The 20,855-nt window shown below is 42.1% G+C and overlaps 1 protein-coding gene across 2 annotated transcripts in view; it reads left to right on the forward strand.

The window, feature by feature from the left end:
- The window catches only part of NFIA (nuclear factor I A), a 246,618-nt gene extending 231,822 nt beyond the window's left edge, over positions 1–14,796 (forward strand). For both annotated transcript variants that reach the window (XM_086462126.1, XM_086462127.1), the window contains one exon: positions 14,720–14,796. In XM_086462126.1, the coding sequence (XP_086318252.1) occupies positions 14,720–14,796 (77 nt within the window). The remainder of the gene's footprint in view (positions 1–14,719) is intronic.
- Positions 14,797–20,855: the final 6,059 nt, after the last annotated feature.

Genomic DNA, 20,855 nt, shown 5'->3' on the forward strand with positions numbered 1-20,855 from the left:
GGCAATGATTTTCTGTGTTTTCATTGAAAAGTCTTCATAATAACAATGGCCTATGTTCTCCTTCTTGAAGAACTTCTGCCAAAAAACAGTTTTCTTTTTTCCATTCAGCAGGAAACTTTCTTTTATTTTTATTTTTTCAATCTCATATTCCCCGCTAACATGGATTTACAAGGCCTAACACTTACTGCATGGGGCTCGGAAGAAGCTTCCCCTCAGGCCAAATCATTTTGGTCCATCTCCTTTATAGGGATTCTTGCATCTTCCTCTCAAAAGGAGTGCAGCCACTGTCAGAGACATAACACCAGACCCAGGTGACCATTTAAGCTCACAAAACATGACAGTTCCTATGTTAACAGGTACAGAGTACATAGAAGGGGACTCCTAGATTTGTTTTTCAATGGATGAGCAGCAGCGCTTGCTGCTGTTGTGGTGGGCACAGTTGAGAGGGGGAGCAGGTACTGGCTTTGGTGTGGTGGAGGAGAGTCACCAGGTCTTTAAATTCATTGGCCACTCTGCCGACATGATTAAATCAGAATGAGTGCTGATCCTCGCTGAACCACAGGGCCCTGTGACCAACTGGAGTATTGCAAGGACTTTGGAGATGCAGCACAGGCAAAGCACTTTCCTCCTGCAGAGCTGCACATTTGTTCAGGTACACACATGCATACATACACACACACACAAATCAAACCAACGAGTGTAAGGCAAGGTTATAGTTATGTGCCTCTCACTCTTACTTGACTTGGCTGATTTCCTCGCCACCCCACGCCCGCCCCCAACCTCCATTGCAGATAATACTGTATTGGATTAGTCTGCCTCACTGCTGCATCAGGTCCCAGATCGATTTATTGACTCTGTCAGAGTGGCTAGTACAGTAATTGTTACAAGAGCAGAATAGAAAGCAAGAATGTGTCCACATAAAATATAAAAATGACGTTTTGTTCATTCTTCCCTCTTTTGCCCTATAGATCTTTATGTGTTTACACAGTGGAGAGCACTTTACTTAAGTTAATCAGCTCCTTCTACATTATTAATTGCGACAGTTAGGGTGCTACGTGGCGGCACACGTATTATTGAAAACATTGATCTCACACTCGCGGTGTGGACCTGAGTAGGTATTGTGCTCTTTCCCTTCTTTTGCAGCTGCTTTAGGGTACTATCAAATCACATTTCCCTGACTGACTATATGCCATCAATACCATTGATTTCACAGAGTGACAGAGAGATGCGCATGAGAAAGAAAGGAGTGCGCAGAGGTTCAGCGTATTCTGTAGGCTTGGAAAGGGGTGGTTGGAAGTTGGTAATCACAATAATTACATGCCTGGCCTGATTTCTCTGTTTTGTAAAGAGTAATAATTTAAGAGCTGAACTTTCCTAAGTGTTGAAGATTTGTAGAGATGGCATGTTGAGACCTTTTAAAATGCACGTGGAATGTATACGCTTAAAAAAAAGACATACTGACTTTTTACAAGGGTTTTGGAAGTGCCTTTGAAAGACATTTCATGAAAGTTCAGCTTTTGCAGCTGATACCTATATGAGCTCCATAAATTCCATATAGCCTGACAAACTCCAGTAGGTGTCACATGTGACCTGGATGGAAAAGGTCAGCAGCTGAATTTACAGCTTTTGCATTTACTGGAGCATTAAGATTTTTGCCAACTGCCATATATACTTTTTAACAATTCTGCAGTCAAAGGATTAGGACCACAAGCTACAATGAAGGTCAAAAAGTAAAGGCCACAATCCCTACATCCTTCCCAACAGATAGGCATTAAGCTACCTTCTAAGGTAGTTCTAAAGGATCACCTTTGCTTAATGGCCTTAACATGGAGGGCAAGGAATAAATAAGCTCCAGAGGTGAACACCTTGCAAAATAGACTATAAAAGAGGACCAAAAGATGAGAAGCCGTTTCTTAACAGAGGAGGACTCGCCAGTTTGCAGCAGATTTCATGTTCCCCTAGACACTAAGCATAACCTTCTCTAGTGCTGGACTATCCTAGAAAATGTACATAGCATACAGGGGAAGGATTGGGGCTTCAAAAGAAACAGAGCAAAATTACTACAATTTTGTTAAAACCTGTTTATATTTTAAATTTAACAAAGGTGCTGTTCTTAGTAAGGATTACTAACAGCATGCCAAGTTGTAGCTTTCAAACTTTACCTGGTTTTAGCTCAGAACAACTGAAGGGCTCGTCTTGTTTTAGGTATTTGTTTTTTATAGTATATTCTACTTGAACAGAGGTAGAACTGGAAAAGTTTAAACCAAAACCTGGACTTAAAAACAAAACAAAAAAATTAATAAAGATCAAAAAGCTAAACATGAACATATCTTGTAGGCTTGACTGTGCAGCCTTTAGTTACTTTGGTTATTAATAGTCAATTTTGAAAACAGTACTGACACTGTAATCATAATATTTTCAGGCATATTCTCTTTCATGACTCAACTCTTACATCACCTATACAAATACTAGTTATTACAGATGAAGAGATGCAGCTAAATACATTTCAGAAGCCATTTTAATAATGAGATATGAGTAACAAAAATCACTACCAATAAAATGCAGCCACCTTTGAGGCTGAACACAATCATTTCTGCATTGCTTGGAGCAGCTTTATACAACTTCAGGTATCCTTTTGTGCTTTTGCTGTAGCTACATCTTTTTAAATAAGACAACAGAAAAGGCATCTTTTTTTTAAGAAGGAGATAAAGTTAGATATTAAATTTGCATGTGGGGTTGGTTTTTTTCATCCTTGCATGTACTAAACAATGAGATTTGAGATTTTGCAGGAACACTTTTGCACAGAAAGTTCTTGTTTGGCTCTTCTCAGTTTTTTTGAAGCACTTTCTTGTAGTCTTTTGGGTTAAAGGTCATGTCTGTGAATCTATGGTATTGGACCCGATTGTACATTCATTGAAGTTGATGAGAGTGGGAGATGGAAGGTTTGTTATTTCAGGAGTTTGGTTTAGAAATAAAATAATATTTTTGTTTAATTATGCTTGTACTTTGCTTATAGTTATACACGGTAGAATAAATCTAGTCTTTTTCAAATAAGATAAAGGTGAAAATTGAAGTTTTCCTTATGGGGAGACCTTTCAGTGCAGGCATCATGTATCTCTAGAGTTTTTATTTTGTGACTGTAGCTATTATCTCTCAGTGACTCCGAAGCAGTCTTCCTTGATGTAGAGATGAGTTTCGTTTGGGGGTTTTCCCAATTTACTGGTCTGTAGGCTAAATCTGAAAATATAGGCCAAGCTATGTTCCATCTGGTTCATTCTCAGCAAGGAAGGCTCTTTATAAACTCTTTGTCTTCCTAACAGTAGTAACAAGGCCAGAATTTGTCCCAGTAGTGGTTGCTGCTTTATCAGTCCTGTTGATGTCGTGTGAGTCAAAGCAGAATTCAGATTCTTCCCCTGGAGGCTTCTCAGGAATACGAGGAGTAAAAGCAGTAACATTTAGAAAACAGGGGGAAGAAAAAACCAAGAAGATGGGGGAGAGCTGTAATGCTCCATACAATGGAGCAGCTTACTTGCTGAGTACAAAGAGCCACTTCTATACAGTCTGTTTTCAGAGAAAAACCTCACATTCAGTGACTCATAAAAGTGAAGAGGCACCTTTTGGTTTTAAGTTCAAGGTTTAAATTAGTAATTTTGTGTTTTCTCTGTTAGTATTAATTAAATTGAAATAGTTTAATTAGTATTACTAAATTTGATCATTAGTAGTAATTCATTCTGCCTGCCATACTGCACAAATATGATGAAGCAGAAATAACTAAATTGTTTAATTTCATCTCATTTAATGACTTTACACTCCACCAGGACTTTCATTGGCATCTCACAATATGTGTGAAAATCGCTCCACACTAGGCCAAAACCCAACTCATTTTAGCCAACCATGTCTAATACGTCCCTCCTCATCCAAAGGCAGATCATGCACTGCGAAGGCTTTTCCCGTTTCTCCACCGGAGGGCTGGCTACCTCTGAAGGCTGGGGTGGCCTCTCCTTGCCCTGGTCACACAGCTCCTGTATCATCCCGACCCCAATGGCCCTGACAGAACTGTACAGGAACTCATTGGCCACCACGTCGCTGGCCAGGGACTCCCCGTGGTATAATTGGAGAAGTCCCATCATCAGTCCCCACAGTCGCACACACCGGGGGCCGAATGCTAAGCACAGGCGTGGTTCACGACCTTCCATGTTTCTTAGAGCAATTTGTGAGGTACAAAGCATCAGGAAAAACGCAGAAGTTTTTGCATTCAGGAGGGGTTTTGTGTTCAGCTCAATTCCCTTTTGGCTTTCTTTTTTTACGGGGAGATTTGGGAATGGGGGTTCGCTGTTGATTTGATTCACTACTCCTCCAACTCACTGTCTACTATAATTTTAAGGTGAATGTGGCAAAAACACCAGAGTTGCCTCCGTGTCCCTATTTCTCTTCATGTTAATTTGGAGACCAGTTTTGATCTCCTTGCCCAGTACACCTAGGACTTGCCAAAATCCCTTTCTGCAGTCTTCAAACCCCAACCTTTCTCTGCCCACTTCTGAAAACGTGCTGTTGTCTCAGCCCCCTCATCCTCGAGTCCCCAGCTCCCATGCTGTCCCTCTATCCATCTGCACCTGCCCAGCGTGTGCCCCACCAGCCCGGCTGTTCCCACAGCCCAATTCCTCGCCGGCGCGTTCCGGCCCTCCACTGACCCAAACCCCCTATTTTTTGCCCTGTTTTTATCAGGCTATGCACGCTGCCTTTGCTCTCCCAGTGGAGCTGTGGCATTGCTAATTTGTCTGCTTCACCCACAGCTATCCAGTGCATACAGAGACCAGACACTGGATGCTTTAGGGGGGATTTCAGAGGGAGCGCTCGCTCTCCCCTCCAGTTCAAGTTATCATCTCCCCTCGCTTTCCTCTTGTGCTGTGTACCTTAAAGTACTCTCAGGGCAGTCAAGAAAAGCAGTTGAAAACTACCTTTTGCACCCCAGAGCAAAGAGCCAGAGCCTCTGCAGCCAACTTGCCAGCAGAGCAGCCCGTCACGCTGGGCCCCTTGGCCTCATGGGCCCTTTATGTAGCTCCAGTCGCTCCATTGCTGCCCGCCTGCACAGGACAGGGAAGGAGAGTCCCAGGGGCAAACCCCGAGGGTGTGTGTGTGTACGTGTGCCTCTGTGCGTGTGTGCACGCGCGCCGCTCAGGCTGTCTCGCTGCACATGGAGCTTGGGAGGCCCAGACTGGGGGTTGATTTTCTTTGGATGACTTTCCCCGATTGTCTGAAGCAATAAAAGTAAAGAAACTTTGGGGGAAACGGTGGTTGCAGGGAGATTATTTTTGCAGTCCTGGTGCAGGCAAAACTCCTGAGGCTTCAGGGGAGTTTCGCTCGCCTGAGGACTGCAGGAACTGGCTTAAATTGAATAAAACTGTAAGTACAGTATAGGGGACTGGGTAACAAGGAGTCCTGCAAAAGCAACAAAACTGGAGAGCACAATGAAGAATAGAGCGGGTTACGCCGCGGTGAAAGTATGTACTGGTTGTTATAACACCATGCCTCTAGAATAAATTATGTCCCTTTAAAAAGTAATACTTTAACTGTGGAGCTATATAGAGACAATTAAGACGATATTGTTCTCCTCATTTCCCCCCCACCCCCCCTTCCTCCCTCTCTCTGCAGTAGCTCTGTGGAAACTTTTAATGCTGCAGCTTGAAACTTGGGCCTCTGGGTCTAAAATGCCTGAGAAAGCACTGCGGGCTCTAACTGTAAAACATTCCTTCGGCGGGCCCTGGAAACAGGGCGCGCTGGCGCAGGCGAAGTTCAGAGGGATCACATGTAAATGAGGGCTGGCTGCAGACTCCCGAGGAGCGTTTTATTTCGCTTAAACCTGAACTTGAACTTGCAAACACGCTGCCGGAGTCCGGGACGGGCAGACTGCAGCCGTGAGGGGCTGGGAGCTGGGGCTGCCGCCAGCCCCGTGCACCCACCACCAGGGCTGGGGGGTCCCCATGCACCCACTGGCTTTGTGCCATGCCCAGGGGCACAGGGAAACAGGGGACAACGCGGACACTATAGTTTTGTGAGCAGGCTTACAGCGGTTCCCAAAGGGCTCGCTTCTTTCCTAGCAAAATGCTGGAAAGTCCCATTGCAGCAGTGCGTCTGCCATACCAGTTTCCACGGGAGTTCATGGCGTGAAGTTATAAGCGGATCCGAGTCCCGACGCACACTTTATTTTATAAAAGGAAAGAAATAAGTCAGATTTCACATAAGAAATATTAAAGCATTGCAGTCTCTAGCAAATTTAACTGTGCTTCCAGCAGAGGAATGTACAGGGCTGTCTAAAAAGCGAGGCATAAAGTGCAGAATTTAAAAACCCCTTTGCAGCATATTTACTTTTAAATTGCAATAGTAGATATAGGCCGTGAGGCGGGTTTTAAAGTCGTCTCTTTTCCTTCTTCGATAAAATGTGTGATGCTATTTTCTTTTTCCCTTGCAAAAAGTGATGTATGTACCAGGGCAGCAAGAGAGGTGCTGATGCTGGTGTCACCCAGGTGTGGTGGCAGAGGTGGCTGCTGGCCGGGCCACAGGCATGGGGGCAGCTTCCTCCCCCAACACACAGCTGTACTTGGCTCGTGGGTCATTTTTTGGTCATTTCTGATTACTCCCGGACAATTTTGGCTACGTTTATAGCAAAACTTTGAAAGGATGAATGGGCGAAAAAAAAAATCTTTTTGGCAGTAACTCAGGAAATATCTACAAAGATGTTCTTTCTGGAGCACGATATTATTTCAGGATTTGTGTTAGGATCATTTTTATTCTGTGACAGCGCATAAAGAGAGCGGGACAGAGCAATGAGGTCTGGCATAGCTAAAATCCCTTCTGTGTGTGTGAGGTTATATAGTTTATCAATGCAGAAACCACCACGGGCTTTGAAAAGTAAACAGCTGGCTTGGGTCTGCGCTTCAGAGTTGTCTGCTGGATTTAAATGGCTAGCCTGCGATTTTTGGAGTGGGACAAATATATATAGTCTTTCTTTTAAACATGTCAAAAAGGTTTTGCAGCCATTTGTTTTCTTAGTTCCTTTATTTGTTACAATTTTCCTTTCTGTTTCATTTTGGTTTATTTTGCTTTTACAAACATCTTCACTGCCACTAGCAAGTCTACCAAAAAAAAAAAAAAACTTTCTATCCCAGTCAGAAAACCTTATGGCAGCGACAAATATCAGAGAAAGCCATCGTCTCTCTCAAAAATTTCATCTCACCATCCACTTAATCCGCTTGCTGTACCTCAGATCTCAAGTAACTTTCATACTGTGGGCTCACTTTAACGGATAGAATCTATTTTTCATGAAAAAAGCAGGAAATAAGCTGTCTTTCGTACAAAGATTTACAAAATGTAATCATTGTTGAAATATTCTCTTTGAACTGCCTTGTCCGCAGGGGTGTCTGGCTCCCAATACCCCCGTTTCTTTAGAACACCCTTACAAGTTCTTCTGGTAGATCAGGTACACTGGTGGTTCTGGTCTTTGATGTCTTGAATGAATGAAAGAAAAGCATAATAAAAGAGAGCTGTTGATCAAGCATAAAATACTCTTTAAGCTGACAGAATGGCAGAGTTAACACATTCTAAGCTGCTTTTAGGTTTTTCCTTTTTTCCTCACATTTTCCTGTGCTTTGTGTACAGTGGGGGTTTTTATTTTTTGAAAAGTCTCTGATCTATGTAGTATGCCGTCCTCTAACAAAAAACAAAATGGGATTGTTTCTCTCTCTTTCTCCCTTTCTTTTTCCTCTCTCTCTCTCGCTCCACTATCTTTTTATTATTTTTTTTAAACAGCAAAGGTTATGGTTTAGCGTTACAGCAGTTAGCTTTCAGTCTACAACGCAGACTTTGCAGATTTCAAAGCCAGTGTACTAAGAAATAAATGAACTTCTTCACTTAACTATTTAGAAAACTGGAGGAAAACTATAACTCGCAAAATGTTCCCGAAGAAAAAAGAAGACCTTCTGTCTAAAAACAAAATTGTAAACCAAAAGACAGACATAAAAATGACCTCATTGTGAGAGAACTTTCTTTTAGAGTCAGAGAAAAGGGAAAGTTTTCTTCCTGTAGATCTAATTTAGATCTTAAGTTCCCATACATTATTTATACATCATATTCAAAGTGCCAGCCTACTCTGCTTGCTGGATTACATTTCAAACATTTGCCATTGATAAGACTTTGCTGTATTATATTCAGGCTAAATGCGAATATGTCATAGCGCAGTCAATCTTTAATCCGCTGAGCTTCAGGTTCGGGCGGCAGGGGGTCCAGCGCTCAGAGCATTGCTTTATACTTAAGAAACATCTGGGGCCAGCTGGGACACTTTACTGGAACATTCAGATGTCTGGAACAACAGCAGGAGTTATGTATGAGCGTGTTTTCATAGGTTTGGGAGGGTTTGGGGTGACTTAGTTAAAAACACTAGCTGTTCCCAACTTGAGGTTTGAACCCAAGCAGAGATCTTGCCTGAAGTGAGTTTGTTGGTCCCAGGAGAGAAGTGGTTTGGACTACTATACATTTTTAATAGTCAGCAGGCAGAAGTCCATATTACAAAATTATTGCACGTAATTTAATGTAGTTTGCCACAACTGGCATTCTCGCAAAAGCTATTGGACGCAGAGCTACGGTACACATCGCCTGGAGACTAGTATCCCTCCTGGGATGGGTTTTATCTTCCTCGAGACAGTATAAATATGCTCGTAGTGGGGCATGCGGCTCCCCTGGGTGTGGATGTTGGACAACCAGAAGATTCACTCACTGCTTTATGTCCCTTTGGGGATGACCAACATGCTACTTCCGTCCCTTTTGGTAGTTCACTTTGGAAAATATAATTACTAAATAATTAATCCCAGCTCTAAGAAAATAACTTCCATAGGCACAAAGGTGACCTTGTCTTTAATATTCACCTTTCGGTTTACACAGTAGGATCAAATTTCATGCCTGGAAAAACTCTGGAGAAACCAATAGAAAAGTGGGACAAATTCAGACACGGCGTAAACCAAAGGCAGTTGCTTCATCTGCAGGAGCCCTCCAGCCAGTCACACCAGAAGCTGAATTACCACTGCCTTCACTCACCCTGGAAGCCCTTTTGGAAATTGCATCAAAGCCCCACTTTTGGCCCCTTGCTTTCAAATGACCCGCCATAGGGAAGAGCCTTCCTGGGACCTCTCACAAGGTGATGTCTGAAGGACCAGTTTGCTGCCTAGGTGTTTACATTTTCGTTTTATCTTTGCAACCAGAAGGACTCGTTACCCCGATTCCCCTTCCTAGGGTTAATGTTTTTGATTGCCTTGGAGTTCTTGAGATGACTGAAATGTCATCCCCAAACAAAAGAACTGAACTGATGTGCCGTGATGGATCCTCGCAGGTGCCCGACAGTCGTGGCTCAGGTTCAGCTCGGCTGCTCAAACAGCCGCTTTGCCGGCGAGCTCTAAAGCCACAACTTTTTTTTATTTAGGCTCTTATCAAAGGTGGATTTTCCCACCCAGGCCCTTGCAGCAATAGCTTCCTGCAAGTGCAGCTGTGCCCGGGGCACCAACGGCCTCAGCACCGCAGCAGCCACCTTTGAAGTTCCGATGGCACCGACCCGTCCCATCGCCAGGCAGCCAAACTGGGCTGAAACCTAAAGAAAATGACTAGCACAGACCAGGTCTTTAGCCCTAAGTGGATTAGGTGAAGCAAAAGCTCCTATGTGTGGAGTTTGTCAGAGTTTCAAACGTGTGAATGTCCTTAAATAACCCACATCGCCCGGAGAAATAAGCCAACTGTCACACCCAGTTCTGGATTCCACATTAACAACCTCCTTCCGCAGCGTTAAACTTTGCCCTTGAGGACTTTTGTTTAACTTCTTAATTCGAAAAACAGATAGGGCCACTTTACAACCCTCACTTTTTGTGCAAGCTGAAAGGTCTTATTGTTAGGGCAGGAGATGTGCAGGTAGAAGTAGATTTAACAAGTTTGCGTTTGATTGTCTTTCTGGTTCCAAACACGTGAGTGGTGCTTACAGTTAGGCTTGGGAGCCAGGGGTGAAACACATCGTGCAGGAAGGCTGGTTTAAGAAGATTTTAATAAACAATAGGCCTGTTTCTGGGCTCCTGACGCAGGCAGAAACTGCTCTCGGAGTCAATGAGGCACTTTCAGCTTTTCTTCTTTTAAATATCCTGAATTGTGGAGTGTTTCCTTGCTGTTCTTCCCGTACAAAGGACCCAATTGTCAGAAGTGGCTTGCGGATTTTTGTGTGTCTCTGCTATCTCCAGAAAAGCGTTAGAAACAAATAGACTTGCGCTATCAAAGAAACATAATTGCCATTTCAGACTTCCTGTTTAGGATTCAGTCAAGTAGATATTGTTTATGGTTCATAAAACCTTACTACTGTGAGGATTCTCAGATACTAGCAGCACAGAGTTTCAACTTTCATGGTGCTGTAAATTAGGGGGAAAAAAAAAAGTGTGATAATACTCCTCCGAGAACAGTAAAATAGAGCTCTGCAATGGTTAAATGGAATTTTATAAGCACATTCAGTGTGGAACTGTTTTGCATTACATGAGTTGAATACCTTAGAGATGACACACATCTGCAGGCACTTTATTAAATCCTTAGTCAGCACTTTTCAACCTGATGAGATTACTTCTTCATTTGACTGGAGAAAGCGAAGCGAAGATCTCGTACTGGACTGCAGAATTCTTTCTGATGTTTCACCTTGAGTGCTGGGGAAGGGCAGCAAGATGCTCGGCAGGACAACACAGACCCGTGGTGGCACCAACAACTGTGTGGCAGTAATTCTACTGAGTAGGACCTTTAGTTCCAGTGGAGTCATTTAGCTCTAAACTTGCTGGGAGAATAGTACTACAAAATAAATAGAGGGGAAATAAAATACTGGCTCTTTTATGAAAATGCACGGAGATAATACCATCCTAACTGTATTGTGATAGTGCACATGGTTTAAGTGGACATTTTAAATTAAGAAAGGCAATACGCCATTCCCCGTCTGGGTGCCATCGGATGGGTTACAGAACATGAAGGGATAAAATGGGTAAGGTGGTTAGACGTGAGAGCACAGCCTGCACCACGTTGAGCCAGTGCTCTGAAGGCGAAAAATACTTCAGCCATCTGAATGTAGGACGCGGGCTTCTTTTTTCCCCTCTAAGCCCCCTAATTATGCAAAAAAACCTTGACAGACCCCAACTATCAGGGCTCCGAATGCAACAATACACTTCCTAGACGTTTTCATTTGACGCGCGGAGGTCTCCTCTCCTCTCGCAGAGAAGTTTCACAGGTGCTTCAGAAGGACAATAGTGCTCTTCAGACCTAATCCGGGAAGACTTAGAAGTGTATAGGAGGCTTGAGGGGGATATGAGATCTTAATATTAAAATGATTAGTAGAAAAGGAGGATCATTCTGTGTGTGCATTTCAGCTGTAAGACGCTCTAAATTAAAACGGTATCCTGAGAGCGGTGCTGGTGGGATCTGATGGGTAAATGCACTCTCTGGCTTGCTGTTCTGCTGCCTCAGCCCATAAAACATCTCATCAAAGTGGGGCTGCAGGAACAGGCGAAGCGGGATGCAGCTGTTTGCGAGGTGCTTGGAGTTCAGATCCCGTAAAAGCAGCTTTTCAGTAAAGGCGGACCGGAGCCCCGGTGCGGAAGTTTAAAAAATAGCCATGCGGTTTGGGTCACTCCTGTAAGGGTTAATTAAGTTTTTCATTGGTATTAAGGCCGAGCAGTGTCTGCAGGAGTCATATTGACACCCTAGTGCATGGTAACTCTACTCCTTTATTGACATGTTGCTAGTCAGGAGCACAATAGCACTCTGTGTCTGCAAATCATTGCTAAAATCATCTCAAGGAAAAAAAAAAGTTTGAAAGCACAGCGCTAGACAAAGGCCCCAGAGCTGCACTGCGCCGCTAAAAAACTCCGGAGTCAGCAACTTCTATTGATTAAAAACTAACCTTTAAAGTAACTCGCAGAGTGTGTGGTTAGCATTTAAATTTAAACATGTCATGAGTTGATTTGTGTTACTGAATACCAACTCAGAAGGAGTTACATTCACATCAGATTTTTTTTTTCTAATTCCCTTAAGCAGCTAAAGTATTTCATGAAATGTCAATAGGGCAGGGGAGAAAAAAAAGGTGTTTTGGAGGGAGGGGACTCGCGCCCAGGCTCGCCGTTTCTTTTCCCATGCAAATAGTCACCCCAAAAAGAAAAGTGTGGGGAGCGACACACAATAATTAGACCTTTGTCTAACTTTCCCAAGTGCCAGAGAAAGACAGATTAATTAAATATACAACAGTGTTGGTTTTTGGAGTGGGGGTCTCTCTTGCTGTGGAGGTCATAAATTAGGCAGAATAAATACTTCAATGTGTTTGCAGCGGGGCTGCTACGTCAGAGCGGCTGGCGGGCGGTGGGAGGGCGCAGCGCGGCTCTTGCTAATGATAGTCACGTCTGGGGCTGTCTGGTTGCCCCTAGCAACGAGACATGATGTAACACCAGGATGAACTTGAACTTGGGGGACTTGAAAAGGGAACAATAGACCAGAGCAATCAATAAAGCCTATTTCAGTGAAGGATTACAGAGCCGCTCTGGGGTAACCTTGTCTGCAAGGCGCGGGCTGAATAGCAAGATGCGTGAAGGAGCGCGGTGCCGCGGGGGGACAGACCGGCGGACTGGACCGACCGACCGACCGACCGACCGACCGAAGGAGCGCAGCACCCGGGGCGGGGGGAGCCCCGCTGCGCCGCTGCTCCTGCCCCTGCCACCCCGCTTCGGCACCTTCGCCATCCCGGGCCTCCTCCCTCCTCCACCTCTGAAACCGCAGCTTGCTTGCTTTTTGCATATTTTTCGTGGTTTTTCCCTGCCTTTTTTTTTTTTTTTTTTTTTAATCTTATTGTGAAGCGAAAGAGGAGTGGCGAGGCCAGAGCAGCTCCCGCCATCCCCGGTGGGCCATGTGGCCAGGCCAGTGGGCGATGGGAGCCAATTGGACATCTGCAATATAGATTTGAACCATCAGCTCTGAATTTTTTAACCCCTCTACTCCCTGCTGGGCTCTTCCAGAGTTCCCAGCCCAGCCAAAGACCGTCACGCTCAAACGACAAGCGTAAGGGACGACCTCGCAAAGTTCAGAAGAGTTTGCAGCCCGCGGTGGTCAGAGGTGCCTCCGGCACGGCCTGTGCTCAGCTTCCCTAAAATGAATAGGGCCCTGCAGTCAGGGAGGGGAACAGGGCTTGGCACTGCTTCACAAATCCTGCCAGAACTTTTCTCTGTTTATGAACTTTACATATGAGAACTATTTAATTTAATTGCAGCCTGTGTACGTCTAAATATGAAATCTGTAGGCAATAGATGGAGCTGATAGGGGACCGGTGTGTTTGTATTCAGCAGGGTGAGCGGAGGAAGAGTTAGTTAATGAGGTGTATTGGAAGCAGGACTACTTCTCCGATCGTGCTATTTATTTTACTGGTTCCTGCCTCCATGGCAAGACCACATAATCTCCAAGTCCCACATGAAACTTGCCTCAGAGTCTTCTGTAAATGTTCATAAATCCTCCCCGGGTTGATTATGCTATCAATCACGTCAGATGCTGAAAAGGAACGGAGGAAAAAGTTGGTAAAACTTGTCATCAGTTTATACGTGCACACGTATGCACCTCATATATTACAGGAGCCAAAGCAGAAACGTGGGGTATCAGCAACGGCTCTTTAATACCTGAATCTTTCTTGTCATATTACTTTACTTCAGGCTAAATAGTTGCCGCTTGTTGGTGTAGTCCCACAGCAATATGTCATTGCCAAGCAGCATCCCCCTGCGCGTACGATCCCAGGGCCTAACACTGCTCTTATTCATCCCGGGTTCAGGTCGGTCTGACCTCGCCGGGGCTGAGTCGGGTGTCCCCAGTGCGGTGGCACTGTCCCGACTCCAGCAAAGCCCACTCCAGCTTTCCAACAGTGTTTATTTTCCTGTCGAGGAGTGAAATCGCTTTCTGTGCTCCAGGCATCTGTGCGGTTGGGTTAAGGATGGTATTGTCATGGAGCTGAAATCCCAGGGAATTCCCTCCCTTTGGGTGGAGGTAAAAAGAAATGTAAAGAAAAAAAAAAAGATTTTTCCGAAGAAAAGCTATTAGTTGAGGTCCACGTTTTGCTTTGAAACACAAGTCTGGCCAGAGATACGGGACATTTTCGCTGATCCACTTTCCCCCAGATTTGCTTTATCCTGGCTTTTCTCTAGCGATGCACATTTCTCCTAAGAAAACAACCCTGTTGTTGAATTTCTGTGCATCTGTTCCAGCGAGACAGTTGAAGCAGGGCAGTATAAAGCAACAGATGCTTATGCTGGCACATGCCTAAATACCCAAGAAAACCCCGACTGCAGGGTGATAAATGGCACAGAGAGGCGAATGTGTATCGCCTTTTCAGGGGATTAGACAAAAGTGAACTGGAGGGATCTTCAAGCCATAATCTATTAAAAAGATTGATAACTTGTAACGTGACATGACCCCCGCGTTCATCTGTAGCTATGTCCAGTGACTGTCGGCAAAAAAAAAAAATATATTGATTTGTACAGTATTTTTAATTAAGCTTTGTAATTAGGTCAATTTGTCACGGTCTCAATTAGCCCCCCTCTTGGTGGAGGAGGCTGGCGGCGATGCCCCGAGCCCTTCGGGAAGCAGAGCGAGCGGGCGGCAGGGGCTGACGCTTCTCCTCTCTCTTTTGCAGTCCTGGTACCTGGGATAAAAGTCTCCGCTTCCCACCACCCACCGGACAGACCACCAGACCCCTTCCCACCTCTGTAACACGGAAGCAGCAGCAACGCAGCGCAGCGACTTCACATCAGCGGAAGGGGAGGCGAGCAGACACCGACAGCAAACTAGTACATGGAAATGGCAAACGTTATGGTTGAATGGCAAAGGCCGTAACTTTTTCGAGATTTTATTTTTTTTTTTTTTTTTTTAGACAACTTAGGACTGTTGTAATTTCTCATATGGTGCTGGAAATGGTTGGGCTTCATAACTTTTGAAGTGTTTCATTGGTAGTGTAAGCGTTAGGTGACACTGAGTAGAACTAGCCTCTGCTGCTGCTTACCAACTCGCTGTTGTAACACACTTTCCATATGGAGCCTAACTGTTTTACAGTATCCTCATCGATTTTTCCCATACAGGTGTGAGACTTCTTGAGAAATCATGAAACACACTTAAACTATAACTTTTGTAGTAGCTGAATTCTGCAATATATAACTTACCGGACAGACATAGAGCATGTTTTTCTGTAACATATCGGGAAAAAAAAAAAAAATTGCAGGTTTTTTTTTGTTGGGGTTTTTTTTTGGTTTTTTTTTTTTTTTTACAGTCGGCACTTAGATACATAACATGAACCATAAGAGCATTGTCAACAATTTTTTCCACTCGATTGCAGAGCGATTTAAAACATCAAACCTACTACTATTCACTAAAAAAAAAAAAAAAAGAAAAAAAAGAAAAAAGTTTGAAATGCTGCACTTAACATTGAAAAAAAAACATTTTTCAACAATTTTCAACAATTACACAAAAATTCACGCAGAAATGGGGAAGTTGGTCTGTTTTGACAGAAACTGACAGGAATCAATCAAAACAATCGAATTTTGAATTGAGTAAAGTGCAATTTCATTGGATAGCTAAATATCTTTGTAAGATAGAGATTGTTGAAAATTCTATTTTTGTTTTCCAAGTCCTTCCACCCCAGGACTCTAAATTATTGGGGTAAAAAACAGCCTTGCAAGAAAAAGGGGAGCTATTTTTGCTTTTTATGTTTTTTATTGTTGAACTTGTATCCCTTTAAAACTGAAGGAAAATTAAAAAAAAAAAAACAAATCTAATGGTGCTTTTACCACAATATGTTAACTACATTAAATGCTAATTAATCATTTTCTGTTATCAAAGCACATAACTAAAATGAAATCATAATATCTGTTAATTTTATAAGCTAAAAGTCACTATAATGGATTATGCCAATTCTGACAAATTTTACGTGTTTCCGGCAATATAGGGTTATCAGTTCTCAAACACCTTGGGAATAAGAGAGAATGGTCCAGAAAGTAAAACACCTTCGTGTCCCTGAACTGGTACATTTTCTGGACTGCAAAGAAAACATGACAGAAACGAATGATGCTGATCTTACAACTTACGCCAGTTCAAAGCAAGGGCACTTGCTGAAGAAGAAAAAAAGAAAAAAGAAAAAAAAAACACAAAAAAAGTTTGGACCCCAAACGTCCTGTATCTTATGTACAAAAAAAAGGAAAAAAAAAGAAAAAAAAAAAAAGAGTGCAAGTGATTTTTTCTATCAGACAGCGGAGCACCCCTTTGCTTCACATGCAACTTTAAGAAGGTTTCCTATACTATACATATATATACGTTCTGGTTGGCAAGTCCAGCTAATCAGAGAAAGTCTCTGCATGTTCTAGTGTTAGTAACTAATTTTTATATAGTTAATGTAGGGTAAAGTAGAGTGCATTAAGACACAATATTGTAATCCCTATTCCAGGCACTTGCCTTTAAACTATGTTTGTTCGACCCTTCAGAAGGGTTTCTACTACTGTCCTATACAATCAAGTAACTGAAATTCTTGGGAAGACACTTTGCTCCTCATCTTTTCCCTGAAACAATGTTTTGTTTTGTTTTCTTAATTTGCACGAAACAAAAAAAAAAATTCCATATCAATGTGCCTTGCCCTGGATAGCGATTATTTGTGGAATTGTTGCACATGTTCCTATATTGAAAGGGGTTTTTCCCTAGTCAAGCATTTGGAGACACTTTTTGTAAATGTGACTTTTATGTCAGCCATTGTCAGTTTCAACATCTAGAATTAAATAGGATGTTAGTTGTTCCGCAGATAGGAGTAGTGTTTATTGTCCTGTATGGTCAGTGGCAGTGCTATTCTGAGATCTGTAGATGCTAGATTATCAGTATTTTTGGATGTTGCTGCATTTTACATTTTATTTGGAGTCTTCCTTTTTTGTTTTGTTTTCTCCCAGATATATGAAAATATGCAATACCTGCTTATATCATGTAGAAAAGCTTAGCAATTATTAATTTTTCTTTTAATTTTTTTTTATTTGACCAAAGTTGGTGCTGCACTTGACGCAGTGTGTTTTAGGTGTTTGTCTTTGTACTTTTGTGATTTTGAATGCACATGCAGGAAGGGCTCTTCTTAGAGAAGCAGTCAAACTGTGAAGCACTAAGCTGAACCCTGCTTCAAGCAATTTTTGTTTTACAACTGTTCCTTTCACAAGCAAGCCTTAAAAAAAAAAAACTTCCTTTTTCTTCAGATCCCACACCCATTTTTATTAGCAGACTGCAATCAATCCACATTCAATAAAAGTATATAATGCCCATTTTTATATGCACGTTTTTAAACTTCCAAGTTCTGAAAATTGTTTACTGGTTATTCTCTATTTAAGGAAAAAATAAAATGTTTTGGATTTTCATATGTGTCTGATAAGTGGTTGAGTAGTCATTTTGCTCTATTGTATTGTGTGATTGTTAGTATATGGTATCACATCCTCTAGCCAGCATCCTTTGCCTTCCCTATAGCACTTAGCTGGGCATTACTTTATTAAGACATATGTGCACTAAAAAAAAAAATAGCAGCTTTCAGTGCTTCACAGTGAAGGGAAAAAAGCCTAGACAAACATTTTGTCAGAACCTTGCTATGAGACAAGGTATTACCAGTAAATTGGTTGTATATACAATAAAATTGCACCCTTTTTTAAACAAAACAAACTAAGCAATAGTTTGGGCAGTTAGTTGTTTTTAGTGAGCATGTTGTAGTCATGGCTGCAAAGAGAGAGAATTAAACTGCCCACTCAGAAGATATGTAATTTGTATGTTGTATAGTTTTATTGATTACACTGATTTATTCTACCCTATTTTATAATGCAGGACTTTTGTAATGTTGTTTAAATGAGGAAAAATTTCTGTCAAATTAGCTTAGTGGAATTTCTGATTGTTCGTTATAAAGGCAGCGTTCATAGAATTGCTTTTTTTTTTTTTTTTTTTCCTTTGGGAACTGGATTTAAGTTAAAAACTTTCCCGTTTCCTTTTTGTATGTATTTAAATACAGTTATTTTTCTTCTCTCAATGGTATAGCATATTCCTATGCTTGAGAAGTATAGGCTACTGAAGAACCATTGTAAATGGACATTACAGGTATGCTGTATTTTTGAAGGTATTTTGTCATATTAAGTTTGATGACGCTAAAGTTAGGGAACTCTGAGCAGAATTGCGAGAAAAAAAAATGTTTTAAAGGCTTTAAAACATTAGGTAGGCGGTCAAGGGTGTTAACCAACAGGGGTTGTAAAGTATTACACACTAAATTAAGTTTTCGTTCACCTTACTCTCACGCAGAAAACACAGCAGTTCCGTTCTGTGCAGGTGTAGAGAACAAACAGTGTTTTAGCCCTCCGGGTCAAGCCAGGAGCGGGGAGCCGAGAGGAGGGACCCCGCTTGGGGTGCGCAGGCTGCGGGCAGGAGCGGGCAGGAGTCGGGCCGGCGGCCGGAGCCCCCGACTCCGCGTCAGCTCACGTCCCCGCTCCCCTCCGAGTCGCTCCGGTCGTTCTTTTTGAGTCACGCGAACAACTTTGGCTTTGGTTTTTTTCTCTCCCCGTCTCCTTCTCTCCAGAAACCGTCAGGCGCACAAATACTCTGACCTGCACCCACCCCCCCACCCATCCAAATTTAAAGCCCTAGAGATGGCTGAGCGCGAATTGACTTTTTTCTCAAGTTAATTCCTTTCTTTTTTTTTTTTTTTTTTTTTTTGAGAGCGAGGGCACTTGCTTTTATCATGCCGCACACCCCAGCAATGCCATTATTATTTATTCTTCTTCCTTTATAATAAAAACTTTCGGGCTTCGAGTTTAGGCAGCCATGGTACACTTTGTCTCTGTTGCTTGTTCCCCCTCCCCTTAAGGTCGAAGGGGAAAAGAAACACCAAGTTTTCTCAACTCCACAGTATTCAGTCAGCCCACAGGAATATGCAAAATCCCTCTAACATTTTTTTTTTCTTTCTCTAGTTCTCTTTGTTCCGTATATTTGCAGCTTTGTAGTAACAGTGTTATAAAATATTTACTGTACAAAAATACAAAAAAACCCAGATACATAGCCTAAAACAGGTTTTTTTTCCTTGTGGTGAAATTTTTTTAAGAATGTCAGTTAATATTGTACTTTGCATTGTGTCTCTGGAAATATCTTTTTTTTTTTTTTTTTGGTAGAAGGCCTCCATCGAACAAAATTAAAACCATAACCGGCATGACAATGTAAGGAGAGCTTCAATGGCACCTAAACAATAAATAAATAACAAAATAAACCTCATGAGGTCTGTCGGAGGCAGGTCTTGTGAAGTTTACACTGCCTGCTAGGCAGGATTTTCATTAAATCAAGCTTACAATGCCAATTTTGTCTCAAAGTCAATGCATGTATTACTGTTTGACAGTAAACCCAGCTATGCCATCATCAAGTCCAAGGCTGCGCAATAGTCTAATTAGTATCGAGTACATTTTCCTTTTATTTTTTCCAATAAAAAAGCAGTGGGATGAAAATTGCTTTGATATATAGCAGGTAACATTGAAGCTATTCCATAGCACTTAACTGTAGTGAATACTGTGTCACCAATTCTGAAATCAATTTAATGTTTAATGCAAATCCATTACATGGTGCTATTACAGGCTGGCAAAATGATTTACAAAAATGTGACAACTTGGGCTCAATTCACTCTGCTTTCCAACAATGTAAATGCATAGCAGTGTTTATCTGCATGAAAACTATGCACTAATCTATCTGAAAAAAAAAAAGAAAAGAATATATCAACTTTGGTATCTACTTTCCGTTTACTTCGATCCTTGCCTTTTCGGTCATTGTTATAATGCCAGCTTTAGGACAGAAAGAATTATAAGAAAACCAGCATAATACCTGATATATTAAAATGTAGTGCCTGTGAAATCTGTATTATATTGCTCTTCTGAAGTAAGATTTTTCTACACCGGTAGCCTTCGCTGTCTGTCAGAACCTTCTGATATAGGTGATGTAAAATAACCGTACAATATTAATGCATGCTATTCCATAATGCTTAGTAGCTGTATGAATATTACTCAAAGTTATGTTAGTCTTTTTTTCTGACTTGGTTCTTGTCAGATAGGTTTAAAGATATTTCACTGAGAACGCAAATTCTGTCTTTTCTTGATTTGGGGTGTTTTCAGTATTTTGGAGGTATACATTTACTTAAATTCAGTATTACTTGTGTTTTGGGTTTTTTTTCTTTTTTTTCTTTTTTTTTCCTTTTCGTTTTTTTTTCTTTTTTAAATTTTTTTTTTTTCCCTAGAGGGCAGGACATGGTGTTTGAGACCAGAAATCCGTGCCTGGTAAGATTTTTGTCTCAAAAAGCTACCCTAAGAATTCAGAGAGCTTGCTCTGAAGAACAGACGCATAAAGTTCAAATCGAAGGGACAGTCCTTTAAACCCACACACGAGATTGAGCTCACGTTGTGAGAGATTTCTTAATGGGCAGCGGTTAACCAGGTACCCATGCTTGACCCTTCTTCACACCAGACTTCCTCATATAGAAAGAAAAACCCTTTAAAAAAAAAAAAAAAAGAAAAAAAGAAAAAAAAAACCTCATGTGGTTGTTTAGTTTCATGCACAGTTGCAATATTTTTCTTCAAACAAACTCTGTACAAACTTTGGGCCCGATTCATAAAAGCTCCTTTGCTATTAACACGGGAGGCTGGTGGGCTTTTCTCGTCCACATTGAGGGCGGCTTTCTTTCCAAGCTTTGGCGAGCCCCGCTTTCCTCGGCACGCACACCCGCTGGCTTTCCTCTCCCTCCC

The sequence above is a fragment of the Leptosomus discolor genome, chromosome 3, assembly GCF_034619465.1.
Source record: "Leptosomus discolor isolate bLepDis1 chromosome 3, bLepDis1.hap2, whole genome shotgun sequence".
Classification (NCBI taxonomy): domain Eukaryota; kingdom Metazoa; phylum Chordata; class Aves; order Leptosomiformes; family Leptosomidae; genus Leptosomus; species Leptosomus discolor.